The following is an 18,052-nucleotide window of genomic DNA, read 5'->3' on the forward strand; positions in this document are numbered from 1 at the left end:
GGAGCTTGGCTGCTTTTTCTGCCTCTGTGCAGTTAGAGGAACATTAAATAGTCTGTGTTCAAAGATGCTCTAAAATTCATTTCTGTCAATCAGCAGGGCTTTCTCTCAGTGTGGTATCTTGAAAGTTCATGTGCTAGCCCGCTGCATGGGGAAGGGAAAAAGAAAACGAAAAGCCTTTTTTGCCAATACAGTTAACAGTCTGTGTTTTGGTGGGGCAAAAGCTAGTGAATCAATACAGCACTACAGTAGGATACAGGCATTTTATCAGTTTACTTTTGTTTGCATCCATTGAATACTAAAAATAAAACTATCTAAGCTTTATGGAGCTTGTCATCTCTTTGTAATGCTAACACCTTGCCATGCTCCCAGGGACAGCTGTCCATTGCTGGCTCTCCTTGACTGTCACTGGAGTTATGTCTAAAGATGGGCTCATAGCATCTGGAAATGCCTTTGCGAGGGGGAGCACTGCTTCCTGTTGAGTAGTGCGTGGGAAACGGTGGTGGAGCACTCAGTGTGATGGAATTCACGCTTGCATTTTTTCCAAGGCTATTTCAAGTCTTAATGCTGCATTCCTTTTTGCTTTCCTTATACTTCAACGTATCTCTTTTTCAGCGACTGCTTCTGGAAATGTTTGGCTCCCCAGGCTCTGCTTTTTTTTTTCTCCTCAGTTCATCCTGTTGAGGGAATTCTTTTGGAAGGCTGCTTAATTACTGCTGCTTTATAAGCTGTTGCACCAAAGCTCAGTATGTGATTCTTCTGACATGTTCTATTCTGCAATCGCTTCTTACATCTGAAAAGCCTCTTACCAAAATATCTTCACTTGATACAAGTGTCACTGATTTCAATGGCTTCCAGTCCCTGATAGCAAAGGCTTTTGCTCAGCTTCCATTGCAGGTACTTGTAAATATGGAGATAGATGGTGGCTTATGACTGATGATGACTATATGATTACACATACTGATTACACATACTGTCATACGAATATTGCTGGCCTGGTGTGCAAATGTGGAACTACTGAAACACAAAAGCTCATAGCATTTGAATTTAGTCTTTGGGGAATTACTAGGAAGACTGATCAAGTCCTGATCAAAACTGCAAATAAACTAAATTCTCCTTCCTGCTCCACCTTGCAAGTCTTGACAGTGTAGAGTCAAGAATTTAACTAAAATAGCATAGAGTTACTTCCCCCAGAATTATTTTACTGCCAGGCTCCTGGGTAGGAGAAGATACCAGATTCCAGGAAGCACTCAAATAGTTGCTTAACCAACAAATAAAACCCTTAGTTGGTCTGTTCCCTGAATTGGGTTTTGAAATGCATAACATATATGCAAATATCTAAAGTTTCAAATAGGAATCAGGACAAGAAAGAAAGTATTTCTCATTTTCTTAGAGTAGACACTGGTGTTATGTACCATTATACTTACTGTATCTGCAATGTTTAACTTTGTTAAATTTTACAGGAGAACAGGAGGAAGTACTGGGAAAAGAATCAATTAATTGCTATTGAACTATCTGATTTGGTAATCTACTGCAAGCCAACAAGCAAAACCAAGGACAACTTAGGTGATCTCCTTTAATATTACGTCTAAATTCTACTTTCTTATCTCTGTAGATGTTAGTTGATTTGTAGAGTTGTTAGTGGACTCATTTTTAATGAGCTGTCAGTGTGGTTGAGACATTGCCATTGCAGTCATTTTTAGAGGCATTGGCTAACCCTGACTCACCCTTTTTTCTCCCCGTTTACATGCAGGAAAAGATGGCTCATTTAAATGTGTTGTAGTGGCCAGAAGCGCTGCTTAGCAATGATGAGATGAAAACATGACTATAGAATTTATCTGCCTTCCTGCAATGAGTGGTGAAAGGATGTGGCAGGCAGGCGATTTTAATTTTCAGACTTGATATTCAGCCAGTTTGCCATGTCTGCTTTAAAACCTTGTTTAATTTTTTGCTTTAATACAATAATTGAGAAGATATTGGTGGAAATATAGTATACATTGTGACTTCTTTTCTGCTTAATAACAACCCTTTTTTTTTTCTCCCTACCTTGTGTAGAAAATCCTGATTTCAAAGAAATCCGTTCTTTTGTGGAAACCAAGGCAGAAAGCATTGTTAAGCAAAAACCTGTTGAGTTGTTGAAATACAACCAAAAGGGATTGACACGTGTCTACCCTAAAGGACAGAGAGTTGACTCATCTAACTATGACCCATTTCGCCTCTGGCTTTGTGGCTCCCAGATGGTGGCTCTGAACTTCCAAACTCCAGGTGATATTCCCTCAAAGAGGAATTTGGTCTCTGCTTCATTTTACTGCTAATGAGCCCCTTTCTGGCCCCTCTGCCATTCCAGTCCCTGTGGCTCTTATTTGCTCTTCACAGCAAGAGGAAAGGTGAAAGAACAAAAGTTGATTTGTGAATGTGTGTGGCTCATCTAATAGAGCAGGTTCCCAGAAAACTCTTTCTGAAAGCCGTGTCTGCCCTTGATGCCAGTGATGTGAGTGGTAGCTGTGTTGTTAATGCAGCTGGCAGATGAAGAAGTCATCAAACATAAGTTGCAGTTTAAAAGTGCATCTGTGCTGTCTTCAGCAGAGGCACTGAATAATGAAAGCTGAGTATTAGGGCCAGCACACTGCGCTTTACAAACTTGCACATTTCATGCTAAATCCCGACTTCCCAGACAGCCTCATGGCAACTGAAAATGTATTTCAGTGGGCAATTTATAACCTGTCTGGTGTGACAAAATTTCCCCTTAGCTTTCTGCTGGGGTCTCACTGGTTCAGTGCTCCCCTTATGACCTGTATAGGTTCTCAGTGACATGCTAGAGAGCTGTAGTGTTTGGAGTCAAGCAAACAATTGCTGGGCAGAAAAGAACAAACCATTTTCATCAGCTCTGCCTCCAGTTGCCTCTTTTTTTCTGGAGCAGTTATTGCAGGTTATCTTTAACTTCCTTCAGCAGAACTGAAAAGAAAATTCAGAGAAAATCAAAAAACAAAGCAATTTCTGGCTCCACTTTTAACTTCCCTAATTCATGTTTCATTCTCCTTTTGTTCTTTAGCTCTTTGCGGAAGCAGCTTATGAGCTTTTCCCCTTAGTCTACTTCGTACTTTCTGTGCAGGACTTAAAGCTATATTTGTGTATTTCTCCCATAGTTGCCTTCTATTTAGGTTTTTCTCTACTTTTTTTTTTTCTTTTCCAGACAGTTCTCTTCTCTCTTTCTTCCATTCTAATTTGTCTGTGAGCCAGACAAACCTTTTAGAGGTAATGAATGGGCAAATTTCAGCTTTATCTCTTTGTGGGAAACAGGCAAAGATATTCACAGTGAGGTTCAACTGCGGGGAAAACTCTACACAGTTTTCTTAGGAGCAAAGAATTATGTATTTAGGAAACCAATTATGACTGGAGATACATTTATCAGGATTAAGAATGGTGAGAAATGGCCTCTCATGATCAGCTATTGAAGGGAACTGAATCTTCCAGGTTACCTTTCCAGCTCTGAGGAAATGGTGACCAGAAGGAATGGTGCAGAGGAGCCATTAGTCTTTAGATACTTTCTTTAGATTTATTCAAATGGTGATCTGTCTGTTGTGACCGCTTAACTCTCTTCCTAGATAAATACATGCAGTTGAACCATGCCTTGTTTTTGCTTAATGGACGGACTGGCTATGTTCTGCAGCCAGAGAGCATGAGAAATGAAGAATATGACCCAATGCCAAATGAATCAAGGAGGAAATTGCAGATGATTATGACAGTGAGGGTAAATCTCTTTTGTAAATTATATATATATTTTTTGCAAGTTATAAATATCTATAAAGATAAAAATAAAGCTATTATTTTTCAGAGCAATATCTGACCTACTGTCAAAAACACTGGTTTTAAATGCCAGCGTGTTTGAGAGTAAGACTAATTCCTGAAAGGAAACATGTATCTTTATCATGGTAATAAAACACATGGTACAGGACTGAAAATATGATGCTGGGATTATTTTATATAATGAATAATAAAAATTCCAGTTCAACTACTTGCATTCCTGCTCCACTGACTTCTCATTAGAAAGATGCTATTGGAAATTGCTTAGTGAATGATACTAGTTCAGAGATATCCGATATGATAGATGTTTGTAATGGAAGATAGAAACTAAGCAGAAAACAATAATAACGTGATGAATGGAAGAAAAAGCTTATTTAGTACACTGTGATTTACCAGAATGTCAATCTCATTTTTTATAGGGAGGTGGCACTCATCATCATCATTTGAATCATTTGAAAATTATGCCATATTGTCTTGTAGTGCCAAATGCAAATTGAACTTGCTTCTATTCTCAGTTGCTATTCAGCAAGAGCTGTCTTTTAAAAATATGTTTTCTGAGAAGTGCTGTCAAGAAACAAACCCATTAACTGCTTTTTCACTACAGTTTAGAAAAGAGGTAAACAGGCTGTGAAAGTAAAACAGGAGTACAGCTCATAAAATAGGCATGTAATAAGGACTGAGGAAGGATTTCAGGACTTATGTTATGACCCTGCTGTGAAACTGCCTATTCTGTATCAGCATTTGTGAATGAAAATCAGCAATTGGGTCTTAGAACGTGGAGCACACTTAAACAGTGGGGATGTGATTATTGGTGGCATAGATAGTATATTAAATACATGCAAATACTTCTTTGAGAGAGGAAATATGTGGATATTTGTGTGTGTTCTTCTGGACTTTAGTTAAAATATTTTTTTCTAGTGGAATTGCCTCTTAGTTCTTTGAGCTTCTTTCTGTGCAGAAATAAAGGTAATGAGCTTCCTTCAGACATGGTTATAATTCACCGGTGCTCTTGCAGGTTTTAGGTGCTCGTCATCTTCCCAAGCCTGGTAGAAGCATTGCTTGTCCCTTTGTAGAGGTAGAAATTTATGGGGCCGAATACGATAACAACAAATTCAAGACAACAGTTGTGAGTGAGTATCTGCAGATTTCTGTGTCGTGGGAATATGGTTATATATGGTTGAGTATGAATTTATGATGTCTGTAACTGGACAACAAGCTACACAGGGAGAAACATGGTGACTGTTGTACTTCACTGTCACACAGTATTATTATGTTGCTTGTCTTAGGGCTGGTTAATTTGAGAAACTTCAATGTCTATCAAGTTGAGAGAAAAATTGTTTTGGTTCAGAAAAGCTGCAATTCTTTAACAATTTTGTCTATATGTGAGTGTGTAATTTGCATTTTCTTGAAAGTGCTCTTTTGCAATCATCTTCAATACTGCTGGTCATTTCTCAAAACTCTGCTCCAAGTGGATTCAACTACCATGAGATTCAGACTGTGCTGTTGAAATAGTCTGGGATATGATTCTATGATTCTGTATAGTCTGGTAAAGACAGAGTGAGGACCAGAATGCTCATTGTAGCTATTGAGTACTTCAGAGAAGAGAATTATCATTTCAGAGTTTTTTGTGGTGACCAAGACCTTAGCAGACTTTTGACTGTATTAAACACACCAAAATACTCCGTACTTCATAAATAAATATGAAAATTTAGCTTACATTTATCTTCCCAATATATTTGATGCTTATACACTGATATGAAGTGGGTCATGAATGAGAAATGAATTAGCTTTTTACAATTACATATCCAAGAAGGCTTTGTATATTTAAATAATAGCTTTTCTTCATGGATTTCCATCTCTGCCATCTTGTTCCAACCACTGCCCAGCAACAAATAAAAACTAACCTCTTGAAGCAAGATTTCAACATCAGAACGAGAAATAGGATTTGGGGACCTTTGTATCCCCAGAAAATTTCCTGAGCTATATACCCATGTGTGTATTAAATTGAATTATTGCTTCATATTGAAAATGTTTCCTTTTCATTACAGATGACAACGGCCTTAATCCGGTCTGGGTGCCCTGTCCAGAGCAGGTGAAATTTGAAATCTATGATCCAAATCTGGCGTTTCTGCGCTTTGTGGTTTATGAGGAAGATATGTTCAGTGACCCCAATTTCTTAGCACATGCCACTTTTCCCATCAAAGGAATCAAATCAGGTAAAGATCAGTAGATACACTAACAGGTCAAGTCAGAAAGATGCTTTTTAGCATTATTGTATTGCAGTTTTGCTCCCAGTAGCAGCTGCAGTGTGCCGGAATACCAACATGCTCCTTTGACCTGGGCTCCTTTAATCCATTGTTTATTACGGTACCGGCTGTGTTGTGTGCAAGCATTTAAAATCCCTCTCCAAGCCTGTCTTGAAATTTCTTCATTGACTTCATTGATCCGAAGGTGGAAGGTTCCAGTAAGGGACAGCTGTTCTTTCTTTTACCCCTTTGTGATGTAGTTCAGATGAAAGCAACAAGATCAATATTTTGATATCATTGTTATCTCCTTACTCTCACTGTCATGTCTTTAACTCTTTTAACTGTGGATTTCCTTCGATTGAGGGTGCTCTGTAAATCTGAGTAAAATCTGGGAAGATTCATTTCATAATTTGGTGGTTTACTAATTGCCTTAGATGTGGATGTACCTAGAGTTAAGTTCTCTGATTTTTCTCTGTACCTATCTGTAGTTTTCAAGCACATATGAAATCACGTGTTTCTCAGAGCTGCATTTCCCTGTAGTCACTACAGCATAGTCTGCTCTCAGCAGCACCACAGCTGAGCAGGGATGCATCAGTTATGTCTGGGATACCTTGCATCTTTTTTGTGCCTGCATATAATCCTCTGTCTTTACTCTAATTGTCCTTCGTATTTGATTTCTTCAGGTTTTAGATCAGTTCCTCTCAAGAACGGCTATAGTGAAGATATAGAGCTGGCCTCGCTTCTGGTACACTGTGAAATGCAACAAGTTCTGGTGAGAACCACTAGTTTGTTTTGCTGCACGTAGAACATTGTGGGTTTTTTTTTTTTTTTTTTTGTGGAAATCAGCATATGAGGATTTAGCTTTCTATTCCATGTCTGATATACTGCCATCTGACAATTTGTTCTTAGATACTGTAGAAAAACACTAGTTCAAATTCAGTTGCAGCCATGGTCACTTCCCTCTTGCCTGGAAAGGAGTCGAGAAGGCCAGGAGCTGAGACTGAGCACGTGCAAACAGAAGACATCCACGTCCTTCAAAAATAGCATTTAAACATTCAGATTCTGTGGAGATGAGCCTGATATAGAAAGCCAGATTAGCCTAACTATTTTTTTTTGGACTTGATACCTTTGAGAAAACTGATAACTCAGCATTGCCTAATGCCGTGAGCGTGGGTATCACTTGCAGGTACATTGCAGATCCTGCCTGCCTTGGTTTTGCTTCAGAAATTCAGCTCGTTATTTGCCTGGGGCAGGAGTGCCTCTTAAAGCGTTCGTAGCAGCAGTGTATCTCCCAGTCTGTCAGCACCAAGTCGTTTTCACAGCAGCACATCTCACACTCTTTAAGGCCCTTCTGCTTATTAAAGCAGATGAAGATGCAGCACACCTCTGGCTTTACAATGTCTGACATTTCTGGGTGGTAATGCAACAGCAAGAGAACTTCAAAGATTTTTTGCTTTTGTTTGGCAGTCTGCAGCAAACCAAGTCTAGCCACAGTAAATCAGCCTTTAAAACCTTTGCCAGATCATTGGAGAAGCATCAGAAAAGATCAAGGCTTTATCCATCTGTTCTTCCACCCTGTTTTAAATGATGTTCCTCCTTAAACTGATGTAATTTAATAAGAGGCCTGTTTATATAGAAAGTCTGTCTGCGTACTTTCGAAGCTGAAATGCAAAATTATAAAGAGGATTACAGATAGCTGTGGAATTTCTCAGAGAAGCAAGAATATTATAAATGTAAGCATGAATGTGTGTGAATTATCATGTTGGGCCTTTAACAGGTCCTTTTCAACTCAACCACAATCTTTGGTTACACAGTCAGAATGTAGAAATCACAGTTCAATGAAGTTGTTAGGACGTTTAAAAGCATGTTTTACTTGCTTGAAAACTGATTTTCTTGCTTTGGGAACCATGCATATCTTTATTTAGCATTTTCTGATTACAGTCAGCTTTGAAAGTGCGTAGTTTTTAACCTGGAGATTGAAGTGGGCATTCTTAAATGGAGTGTTAGTCTAGCTTTGTGGATACATTTATTTACGAGAACAAATAATAATATTTAGGCATATTGATTATGTGTGCAAATTGTTAATTGACAATCTGTTTATTCCCTTTGTGATTTAGGAAAGCAAAGCTTTAAATATATATATAAATATAAATATATATATTTATCTTAATCTGTAGCATAGAACTGAGGCTGTATTTTCAACTCCTGCAACTCACATCAGGGACTTGAGGAAAATCTTTTGAGAGGAAAAAGAAAAGTAGAGGAAGGATCTTTATCCCCAAACTGAAGCCATGGGGCAGGCTGCTAGACCTGCCTATTTTCCTAGGTCTGGGCTGAATGCTGAAAGAGGAATGCTTATTGGTATGCCATCTCTGAAAGTGTTTGGATTTATTGTATGTATTGATTGTGTGTCATTTCTTGCAGGATGAGTATCTTGTTTTGCTACTGATGTGAAAATTAAGACTTCAGTCCTGCCAATACCCTTAGCCACTGGTAGCTCTATAGAGGAAACTGCTTGTGTATCCAAAGTTTTGAAGCATTAAAAAAAATGAAATCATAAAGAGAATTTTAATGGTTGTTTTATGTTTGTGGATAATTTTGAGAGACTTTTCTACTGTGGGCAGTATGCAAGAACAGAAATGCAGACTACTGCAAATTAATCTTCAAGTAATAAGTCAGTTCCTCTGCAAGTATTAAATAGCCACAGCTCTGCTGAAGTAAAGGATCTGCCCTCCCTTCTTGATCAGCTGAGCACTTGCTGGTGTTAGGGGGTCCATTTACTACTCCGTATTCTCACTTTTAATCAAGATTTCAAAAGGAAAGCACCAGGACTGGCAGTATGTGACCTAATATGGAAATGTCATGGAACAGTCAAAAATTACTTTTTTTAGTATGTATTTTTAAACTGTCATAACACGATGGCCCAGCATGATACACCACTTGCTGGCTTTTCCTCAACATGCTGATATGCTCTACTAGGCAAAAATGAGTAGATATCCAGTGCACGTCTCTAGACATACACATTTCATGATTCATGCTGTAATGTACCTCACATCCCTGCTAGATGCCACGGCTGGTAACGTGGTAGCACTGAGTTCTGTTTTTTCAGTGATTTCTTATTTAGTTATTTTGTTTACAGAAATATTTTATAACACAATGTAATGTGCTCAGGAAGGAAAAACTGTTCAAAATCAAACAGAATCAACACGGTTTTTGGGAATGTGTCTTACAAGTTATGTTGATTTCCAATATTCTTTTTGAAGGAAAGTGAAGAAGAGCTTTATTCCTCATGTCGACAACTTCGAAAGCGCCAGGAGGAACTTAATAACCAGCTGTTCCTTTATGACACCCATCTGAATTTAAGGAATCCAAACAGAGATGCTATTTTAAAAGAATTCAATGTAAATGATCACAAATTACAGATCTATCAAGAGACATGCAACCGCAGGTGGGTTGATATTCATTCTCCTTTCCAAAGCAGCACTATCTAGACATCACGTGTAGCGAAATAAATCTCAGATTTATTAAACCAACAGTGATACAAAGGGTGGCCATAGTGGGATGAGTGTCTGGAGCAAGAAAGAGCTGCAAGGAAGGAAGTGCTGGGCTGTGAGCTGCTAGAGGCCAGCAGGCTGGGGATGTGTCTGCTCGGTGACATCTGTGAAGGATGAAATCCCGGGAGGTTGTGTACTTTTTCCCCTGCTTTTCAGATCATACAGCCAAATAAATAACCACCTGAATTGTGCCCCTGCAAGTGTGTCATTAGTGTTTTAAATACGTGAGAACAAATCATATTTGCAGGTCCATCAAGCACAAAAGATAAGAATAACAGTCAGTTGCAACAACATGGAACTGTCAGTTAAGCATCAGTATGGTTTCCTAGGCCCAGGGAAAAGGTATATCTCCTTTGTTTGCCATCTTTGGCCTGGGTGTGCAGGAGATAGAAGCTTCCTGTACTAGGAGGAGGTCTTGAACAGTTCTTTAATCCTTCCATAGCCTTTGGATTCAGGTGGGAGGAAAACTTTTCCTTAAATGCTTTTTTTTTAATGTGTTGATTGGCTGCCTGAGTTATCACTGGCTAATTTGCAATTACTGGGGAAAGATTGCTGTACCTGATGCTGATGCATTATTTGCCATTTATATATAAAGGAACTGAGCTTGGTATACTGTTTTTCTCCTAGAAATGCCTAGTACATTATACTTCTTTTCTTTTCTTTTCTTTCCTCTTAAGATTAAAGGAGAAGAAAGTCAGTAATAGCAAATTCTACTCTTAGAGCAATCATTCTTTGAGCACGTTTTATGGAGCAAGTTGGGAAGAGATACTGATTTGTCCTGGTTACCCTGCTCAGTGAAGGTCTCGTCAGGATGAATGAACAGAAGAGGAGGAAAGATGGATTTCCTTAATTTTTTGTTATAAGAAAAACTGTTTTTACTTCTCATTCCTAATAATTTATATTCTGTACAAAGCATACTCTCTGTTCAGGCCAGTTTTTCTGTATATTCAAGGTATTGTTTGCATCCAGCATTGCAACTGTAGAATCATGAGGAAAATAACAGCAAGATGTTTAAAAGTTGAGGACATGTGATTAGCTGTATGTATCTGCATAAATCTCACCTTTTACTGATACCTGAAATACAAGTATAAATCATCTACTGTATTTTTGTACACAGGATAAGATATTCACAACAGTTTGCATGCATGGAATCACATCACTTTAACAACCTAGCTCCTTAGGATTAACTGGTAGTGAGTTTTTAATTTATTAAATGCTGTAATAGCACTTTTACACCAGCATTGTCATGTATGTTACAATAGCCAAGGCAGCAGATTGTACCTCTGACACTGTACATAAAATTTTGGGCAGCTGGAAGTTTTCTTGTGGGTTTTTGGAAACCAATGAATGTGTTAAATTTGTTAAACCAGATATTCTCTAAGACTGTAGTTGTGTTTTTCCTGTTGAATGGGTTAAGATGTGCGAAGCTGCATTGTATTACATAAAACTTCAGGGCGGTGGAAGAAAAACATTTTAATATGTGTGCTAGGAGCTCTTTATTTCCTGAAAAGAGTGTTTCAAATGCTGAAAAGATTTATTTTGGTATAGCATCATCTCACAAATACTTTCAGCTCCTAATGTGCTTAGAAGTGAATTTTTCACAAACTGTCCATTTTTAATCTTGCAAGCCTGCATAGATGATAGCATCAAATGTCAAGAGTTTTCCCTAAAGGAATCTAATTCAGGAACGATTCTATCCACAAATCTCGAGGTAAATCATTTTTATGGCTTTAGTCAAACAAAAGGCATTGATGGCAAACAGAAAACTTGCTGGATTAGCAAGTTTGCTTTCCTGTAAGAGCAGAAATGAAGTCTTTGGATGGCACGGCTGAGTCTGATGTCGCGATATGTGTACGTCTTGGTTCTTCATGCAAGTGCTGTGTCCTTAATATGAAATTCCTAGTTGTTTTTTTTCTACATGGGAGGAATTTTGTTACCTGTATGTTAGACTTTACCTTTCGAATGCCTGCAGAGGAGTTGAGTTCTTAAGCCTAAGGGACAGCCTGAGGCAAAACATGCTGCATACGTATACTGCAGTATTTCTGATGACAGAAGGCATGCGTGGATTTGGGATTTGTTGCCTGGTGAAGCTGCCTCAGCAGTTTTCAGTTTCTCTTGCTCCCTACACAGACTTGCCCAGTCTCAAGGTTATTTTAATTGATGCCGTTGTGCATTTGCACAGGATGGTTTGGGGAACTCCCTGAGGTTTTAGTTATTCTGAAAAGTCTTGTCTTGTCTATCTTGAGATGAAAGTGCTGTTTTAGTGTGTCCCAAGATGGGGAGGCTTCTGTAATACTGTGTTTTGAAGGAAAAAAAAAATTTGCACTGGCTGTTTTGTTGGCTTGGAAGTGACAAGCAAGGCTACATAATAACATTCTGCTTGATTCTTGCCTTCTGCATTTTAACTCCTGTTAAACTCCAGCAAAAAGCCACTTCTGACTTCTTTATCAGGGCAGACTTTGTAGTAACTACAGACTGCTTTAATATGAAAATAGATTTAAATATGTGCGCTAATTTTATAATCTGTGGAGAAAAAGTTCCTTTTTTTTTTTTTTTAAGTATCTTTAAATTATGTTCTTGGAAACAGTTTTAAAATTGTTTAAGCATAGCTCACTAAATGTTAGGATTTAAAATCACCAGTGATTTCAGGTAGTATGAGTGAGTTCTTAACTGATGAGTGGTGTGTTACTGTCCTCCTAGAGGAGAAGGTGTTACATGTTTTAAAGACGAACTGACTAAATTATTGTTTTCATAGAAATCATTATTATTACACTTCATTGGGGTAAAAAACAGGTATGGAAGAAGGAAAAGGGCTGAAGATCGCCTTGTTCAGGAACAAGTGGGTATTAACTTCTGCTATAGTGAGTATCAGGTTTGTATCGACTTAATAAAGTCTGAACAAGGCAAAGATGAAGTTTATAATGGTTTGTAAGAATAATAATCTTGATGTTCACCATAAATTATATTGGCGTTTTCTGCCTGTGAGTTTGTCTTAATTGCATGGACAAAAGTGCTGTGGAGTGAATGTGCATTATGCTCATGCTGAGAATTTTAAAATGTTTGAAGTCTTGTGAACATTTTTTTTCACCAATATATCTAGAATTCTCTTGGTTGTAGACACTTTTGTTAATTTTTTTTTTTTGCAGTTTTTAAACTACCCTTCCTGATTGCAGGATAGCTGATGCTGGCTCACTGTCATTATCTTTGAAATCTCCAAACTAGCTGTGAACGAATGCAGCATGGAAACTGAGGAACCGTGCCGAAGGACAAAAACTGTGTGTACAGTGCTGTCTTTCAATGTCAGCATTTCCATGTGCTGACTTTGTTCCAGACTGGAAGTCCATTTGCTTCATTAGAAATAGAGTTTAAATATAATGAAAATCATCCTTCTGAATCAGTCGAGAACCAAGATTTTCTTCCATAATGGCATTTATAAGCAAGTACAGCTATTAGTTTTAGAATTTAAAGCCCAATTCTATTCATTGCTAATCTATATTCCTACATACTAGTCCTACAAAATGGAGAATCATGAACTGACCTAAATAAAGCAGAAGTAACTTGCTTAACACTCGTTCCTGCATTCCTGAATTGTAATTTAGTCCTTAGATCTTTTACAATATGAATAAACTACCAGACTGTAAGACCCTTCTCTGTAAAGATCACAGGAAGGTTCTCACTGGGTCACTTAAAAAATGATGGAGTGACTTAGACTTTAGAAAACCAGTCTGCTTGATGGGTGTTTGATATTTAAACTATAAAAATAAATACAACCATATATAAAGTATTAGCTGTGTATGTTTGGCAAACGTTAGCTTTATGTTGATATGCTACAACTGCGAGATTAAGCAGCTGTCAGAATCTTTATGCTGTTCACTTTAAGCATCACTATCAGTCAAAGAGAGATATATCAATTGCTGAATAATTTTGAAGTAGTAAAAAATGAAGATGAGCTGTATTTAAAATTCTGCTTTTTCACTTTTTAGATTAATATCTAGTAATTTCACTTTCAGGAAAACAAGTAATACATTAAACTTTAGAGACAGACCTAACACTTGATTAATTACTTTAATTTACACAGCTGTTCGAGCAATAATATTAATAAAAAAGGAGGAGAAAATTCATATTGTAAAAGTCCTGAAAGGGAGCAGCCATGACTGTCTTTGTACATCATATAGGTTTCAAGCCATTTAATAATATCTTAAGCCACACATTTCCTGTTTTCATTTTGAAAAGTAGAAGAGGGGATAAACATTCTTCACATCTCCCATAGTCAGGACTCTGCTTTTTTAACTAGATGGAGCCAAATGACAAAATATTACTGAATATACCTCTGTCTTAACTTGGTCTGCAAGAGCCAGTGACCAACCACTGCTTATTTGTTTCTCTGAATTAGCCCAAATTTAGTCCCCGTGCTCAAGCAGAGTTGTGAGTGTTTAGTACAAATAATGACTCCTGTGATCACTGAGAAGCTCCGTCCTTGACTGGATGACTTGAAAAGCTGCATGTGTTGTGGGCAGCTTCTGTGGAAGGATGAACTGGTTTTGTAGCGAGGAAGGAAGGGGAGAAAAATACATTTCCTTTCATGTTGTGCAGGTGGGTAAAACAACGGTTTGTGTTGCTGTGTTGGTCTCTATCCCACTTGCAGTGCGGCAGCAACACCCTTGCACAGGACAGTGCCCCTTTGAGCAAGGAAGGAATGGTCAGAGCTGTTGGTTTCCCTTCTTGCCCCTGCCCCTAGCTGTGTACATCCAGCTGAGCTTTGCAGATTAAGCAGCCCAACAGGAAGGATCCAAGTTTCTTACGGTTTTCATAATGCTAAAAGAAAAGAATTTGCTCTTCTAACATTTTGATAGGAGGTTCTCAGCACCTCCTCTTATATTAAACTAAAAGAGACAGTACTGAATATAGATGGCGGCAATCTGTACTTCACAAAATCTTGTGTTCTTAAAACTGTCGCTCCACAATTCTGAGTTCAGCCACCCTACTAGAAAGATGAAGTTTTGTTCAAATGAGGTGTGGTGTTAAAGACATAAAGGCTAAAAATGTTTTAGAGGCAGGAAACAAACATAAGCGCTTACCAATGTCCTTGATAGATTGTTTGTTTGTTTAAGCATTCAGTAATGTGCGAAAATAATGGCTGTTTTTTTACGAATGCACTTTAGCTGGCTCATTCATTTTAAACAGGCGTATTTTACAGTTAGAAAAATCTACAAGTCTGTGCCGCTTCAAGCACTTTGCTGTAACTCAGATGAACTGCAGTGCATTTTCCAGAAATAAGTCATCGGAGTTTCCTCAAAAACAAAACAAAAAACAGACCATACTTATTTAAAAAGTAATGCATTTATTTATTGTTGAACAGTTAATCTAGTACCTCAGCGACGTTGTTCTTATTTAGGCATATATGTATCCAAGCTTAAAAGTAGGATTGGCTTTTGGAATGTGACATTCTTGTCCAGGCACAAATTTAACAGAAATGAAAACTATAATGTCACCAGTGAGGAAGAAGGGTCATGTGTTCCATACACTGCACCTGAAGGTAAAAAGACATTTGCAGTTGTGCTGAACTTTCCCGTTGGTGTGATGGTCTGATCAGTTTTACTTTGAACAAGTATGTATAAAAATACCACCTTTTTTACTCAGCAGTTCTATTCTTTAAGGAAAGAAGCAGTAAAGAGAGTTTCCTGAATCCCTCATCTTTTATTTGTCAAAACCACGAAAACTCAACATAACTAAGTTCTGTCCTGCTGAAATACTGAAGTGTTTGACCTTTCAGAGTGAAAATGTAACTGCACATGGAAACCATGAGACCAAAAGAGCAATCAGGAGCAAGACCAACCCTCCATCCCTAAGAAGGCAGTTCCTGGTGTACGGCCTTGGCTTTGCTCCACATCCCCGAGATCGAAACCACTCAATTACTTCGTTTAGGTTAAACTGCTGAGGCTTATACCCCAGCTCCTTGCTGGCCTTCTCCATGCTGAAATAGTGTGTGACACCAGTTTTGTAAACTTCTGTACGAGTAAGGAGAGGTTGAAAATTATAAACATGACCTATAAGAAAATGAGCTGTTTCAGTGAGGAAGGCAAAAAAATAGACAAGGGAGAGAGGAAGACGAAAGGTTGGAAATTTGTAACCCAAGCCTTCTACCAAAGGTCGGAAAAATTCAAAGTTATTTACTGGCCTGCCATCTGAAATAAAATAGGCTTGGCCGGCTGCTACGTGTCCTTTGCTGGCTTTGAGGGCCTCTGATGCAAGGATATGAGCCTGAACCAGATTATCCACGTGTACGAATTCTACTAAACTATGAGGATCTCCATATACAAACTTAAACAGACCCCTTTCGATGTAACTAACTATTCTTGGAAGGTGTCTTTGCTCTCCAGGCCCGTAGATGCCTGCTGGTCGGAGAGCACAAGTCCTTAACACACCTTTCCCATTCCTAAGCTCAGCACCATTTGCCTCCAGCACCTTCATTTCAGCTAAAGCTTTGGTCCGGGAGTAGTGATCTGGATGAAGATGGAGAGGGAGGTAAGGCAGAGACTCATTCCCATTCTCTATGATCTGGCCCCCAAATATCACATTGTATGTACTTGTATAAACCAGACTTGACACTCCCATGGTCTTGCAGGCTTGGATGACATTTTCCGTGCCTTTCACATTCACATCTTCTATGAGTTTTCGGTTCAGCTGCTCCCTGCCAGACATCCCATAGGACGCGATGTGGAACACGCAGGTTACATCTCTGAGAGCCTCTTCCACTTCAGAGCGACGACGGACGTCCCCCTGCACAAACTTCACTCCCTCCGGCACGGCCTGCGTTGGCTCCACGACATCAAACAGAATCACATCAACTCCCTTCTCATACACGGCACAGCCTAAACTAAAGCGTGACAGAAACCATGTGTTAGTGCACGTAGCGCAAGGATGGACCAAACTGTTCACTTGGAGGTAAGAGAAACCTGTTAACTATTTTAGTATCCATGCTCTTTGCTGTTTTTAAAAAAATATTTAAATATCTACTTATGAGGAAGGTTCATAAAAACTTAAGGCACTGAACTAGATCCTTCAGGCTCCAAGTATAGCTTAAAGCAAAGTTTGTGCACAGGGGGCAATTCAGAGCAGAAACAAAGGGCTTTCAGCTGTCCTTTGGGAGAGCCCATTTACCCTGCTGTTTCCTGCAACTCAACACGAACAAACTGTTTACATGCAGGTCCTTAGCCTTATATATGCTTAAATATATTTATACGTGCATATCTTATTGCTTTTTGTGCCACCCCAAATCTGACTGCATAGTAGGTTGGTCTCCGCTGCTAAGCCTGAACTTTACAAAGAGGCTTAAGGGAGTTGTTTCTAAGTCCGCTGGAATGACTATATTGTCCTATTGCCCAACTCTAGTCAAGTCAGCAATCTGAACGCAGGTATTTACACAACAGATAAACCTGATGATCCTCCCCTTTCTCTCCTACAACCACTGCGTTTCTGCAGTGCTTCAAGGCGTCAGCAGGGAAATTAACTGAGTGAGAATCAGCCAGATTTCTTCTAGAGTTTCTTTTTTCTGCTGCTGGTGATGACTTGCTGCCCTAAGCCCATATGAACAGCCCGAAAACAGAGCAAACAAGACCAGGGCGCCTCTTGCTCCATCTGCTGCGTGCCCGCACTAACCGGAAGCCAAAGTAACCGCCTCCTCCCGTGATCAGAACCGTCCCCGTGGCCATTCCTGCTGCTCCCTCCTCTTCCCTCTGGCGCCGCTGCGGGAAACGCGGTGAAAAAGGCACGAGAACAGCGGCCGTTGTCGCGCTGGGTCGCGGGGCCGCCCTGCTGCCGCCGCCCCCCCAGGCGGCCTCGCCTCCCCCTCGGCCTCACGGGAAATGGAGTCCGGCCTTCCTCTCCCCGCAAAATGGCGGCGTTTGGGGGGGAAGCGGGTGGGCTGATAATGGTTAATGGGCTCATGAATGGATAATAGACTCATGCTTCCCATTTCTAGCGTTTAAATAAGCGGTTGTCACTAAATACAGTACTTTATGCCCACTAGTAAGCAAGTTTAGGATGGTTCTGCTAGAGAGCAAAAATTTGATACATAAATCTCAGTTTTTAAAATTCTGATCATCATTAAATTATCATTAAATTGTTGCGTATCTGGAAGAGCTTTATTACATTTAGAGTCATGCATGAAATAGAGCAAACTGACACTGCATGAGTTACCCAAATTACAACAGCACAACCCACGCCTGCATGAAGGCTAAATGATCTCCAATATCTGCAGTTACTCTGGTGCCCATTTCTCTATAACACCTCTTCACACAACGTGCTGAGGGAAGAGTTCTCTACGTGTCACGTAGAGGCTAAAACGTCATTGACAGTTCGGAAACGCTGCATGGCAGTAGCTGATCTTGGGAGAATTACTCCCAAGTTAAGTGTCGTCTGATTCAGTGAGAGGTGCCCAAGAGAGGGAGA

General features: G+C 39.3%; 2 protein-coding genes across 2 annotated transcripts in view; one reads left to right on the forward strand and one right to left on the reverse strand.

The window, feature by feature from the left end:
• The window catches only part of PLCG2 (phospholipase C gamma 2), a 45,622-nt gene extending 34,640 nt beyond the window's left edge, over window positions 1–10,982 (forward strand). Inside the window, exons 25-32 of the mRNA XM_026042365.1 lie at window positions 1,461–1,563; window positions 2,053–2,262; window positions 3,603–3,748; window positions 4,817–4,931; window positions 5,850–6,017; window positions 6,731–6,819; window positions 9,311–9,495; window positions 10,279–10,982. Coding sequence (XP_025898150.1) covers window positions 1,461–1,563; window positions 2,053–2,262; window positions 3,603–3,748; window positions 4,817–4,931; window positions 5,850–6,017; window positions 6,731–6,819; window positions 9,311–9,495; window positions 10,279–10,321 — 1,059 coding nt within the window. The 3' untranslated portion in view covers window positions 10,322–10,982. The remainder of the gene's footprint in view (window positions 1–1,460; window positions 1,564–2,052; window positions 2,263–3,602; window positions 3,749–4,816; window positions 4,932–5,849; window positions 6,018–6,730; window positions 6,820–9,310; window positions 9,496–10,278) is intronic.
• A 4,064-nt stretch (window positions 10,983–15,046) lies between these two features.
• On the reverse strand, window positions 15,047–17,327 carry SDR42E1 (short chain dehydrogenase/reductase family 42E, member 1). Its single transcript, XM_026042431.1, has 2 exons — window positions 17,261–17,327; window positions 15,047–16,478 (listed from the first exon to the last, which is right to left on the reverse strand). Exons 1-2 carry the CDS (start codon window positions 17,311–17,313, stop codon window positions 15,371–15,373), a joined length of 1,161 nt encoding a protein of 386 aa, XP_025898216.1. The 5' UTR covers window positions 17,314–17,327; the 3' UTR covers window positions 15,047–15,370.
• Between the last annotated feature and the right edge of the window lie 725 nt (window positions 17,328–18,052).

Source organism: Nothoprocta perdicaria, unplaced genomic scaffold (genome assembly GCF_003342845.1).
Source record: "Nothoprocta perdicaria isolate Ctin4 unplaced genomic scaffold, notPer1 scaffold_30, whole genome shotgun sequence".
NCBI lineage: Eukaryota > Metazoa > Chordata > Aves > Tinamiformes > Tinamidae > Nothoprocta > Nothoprocta perdicaria.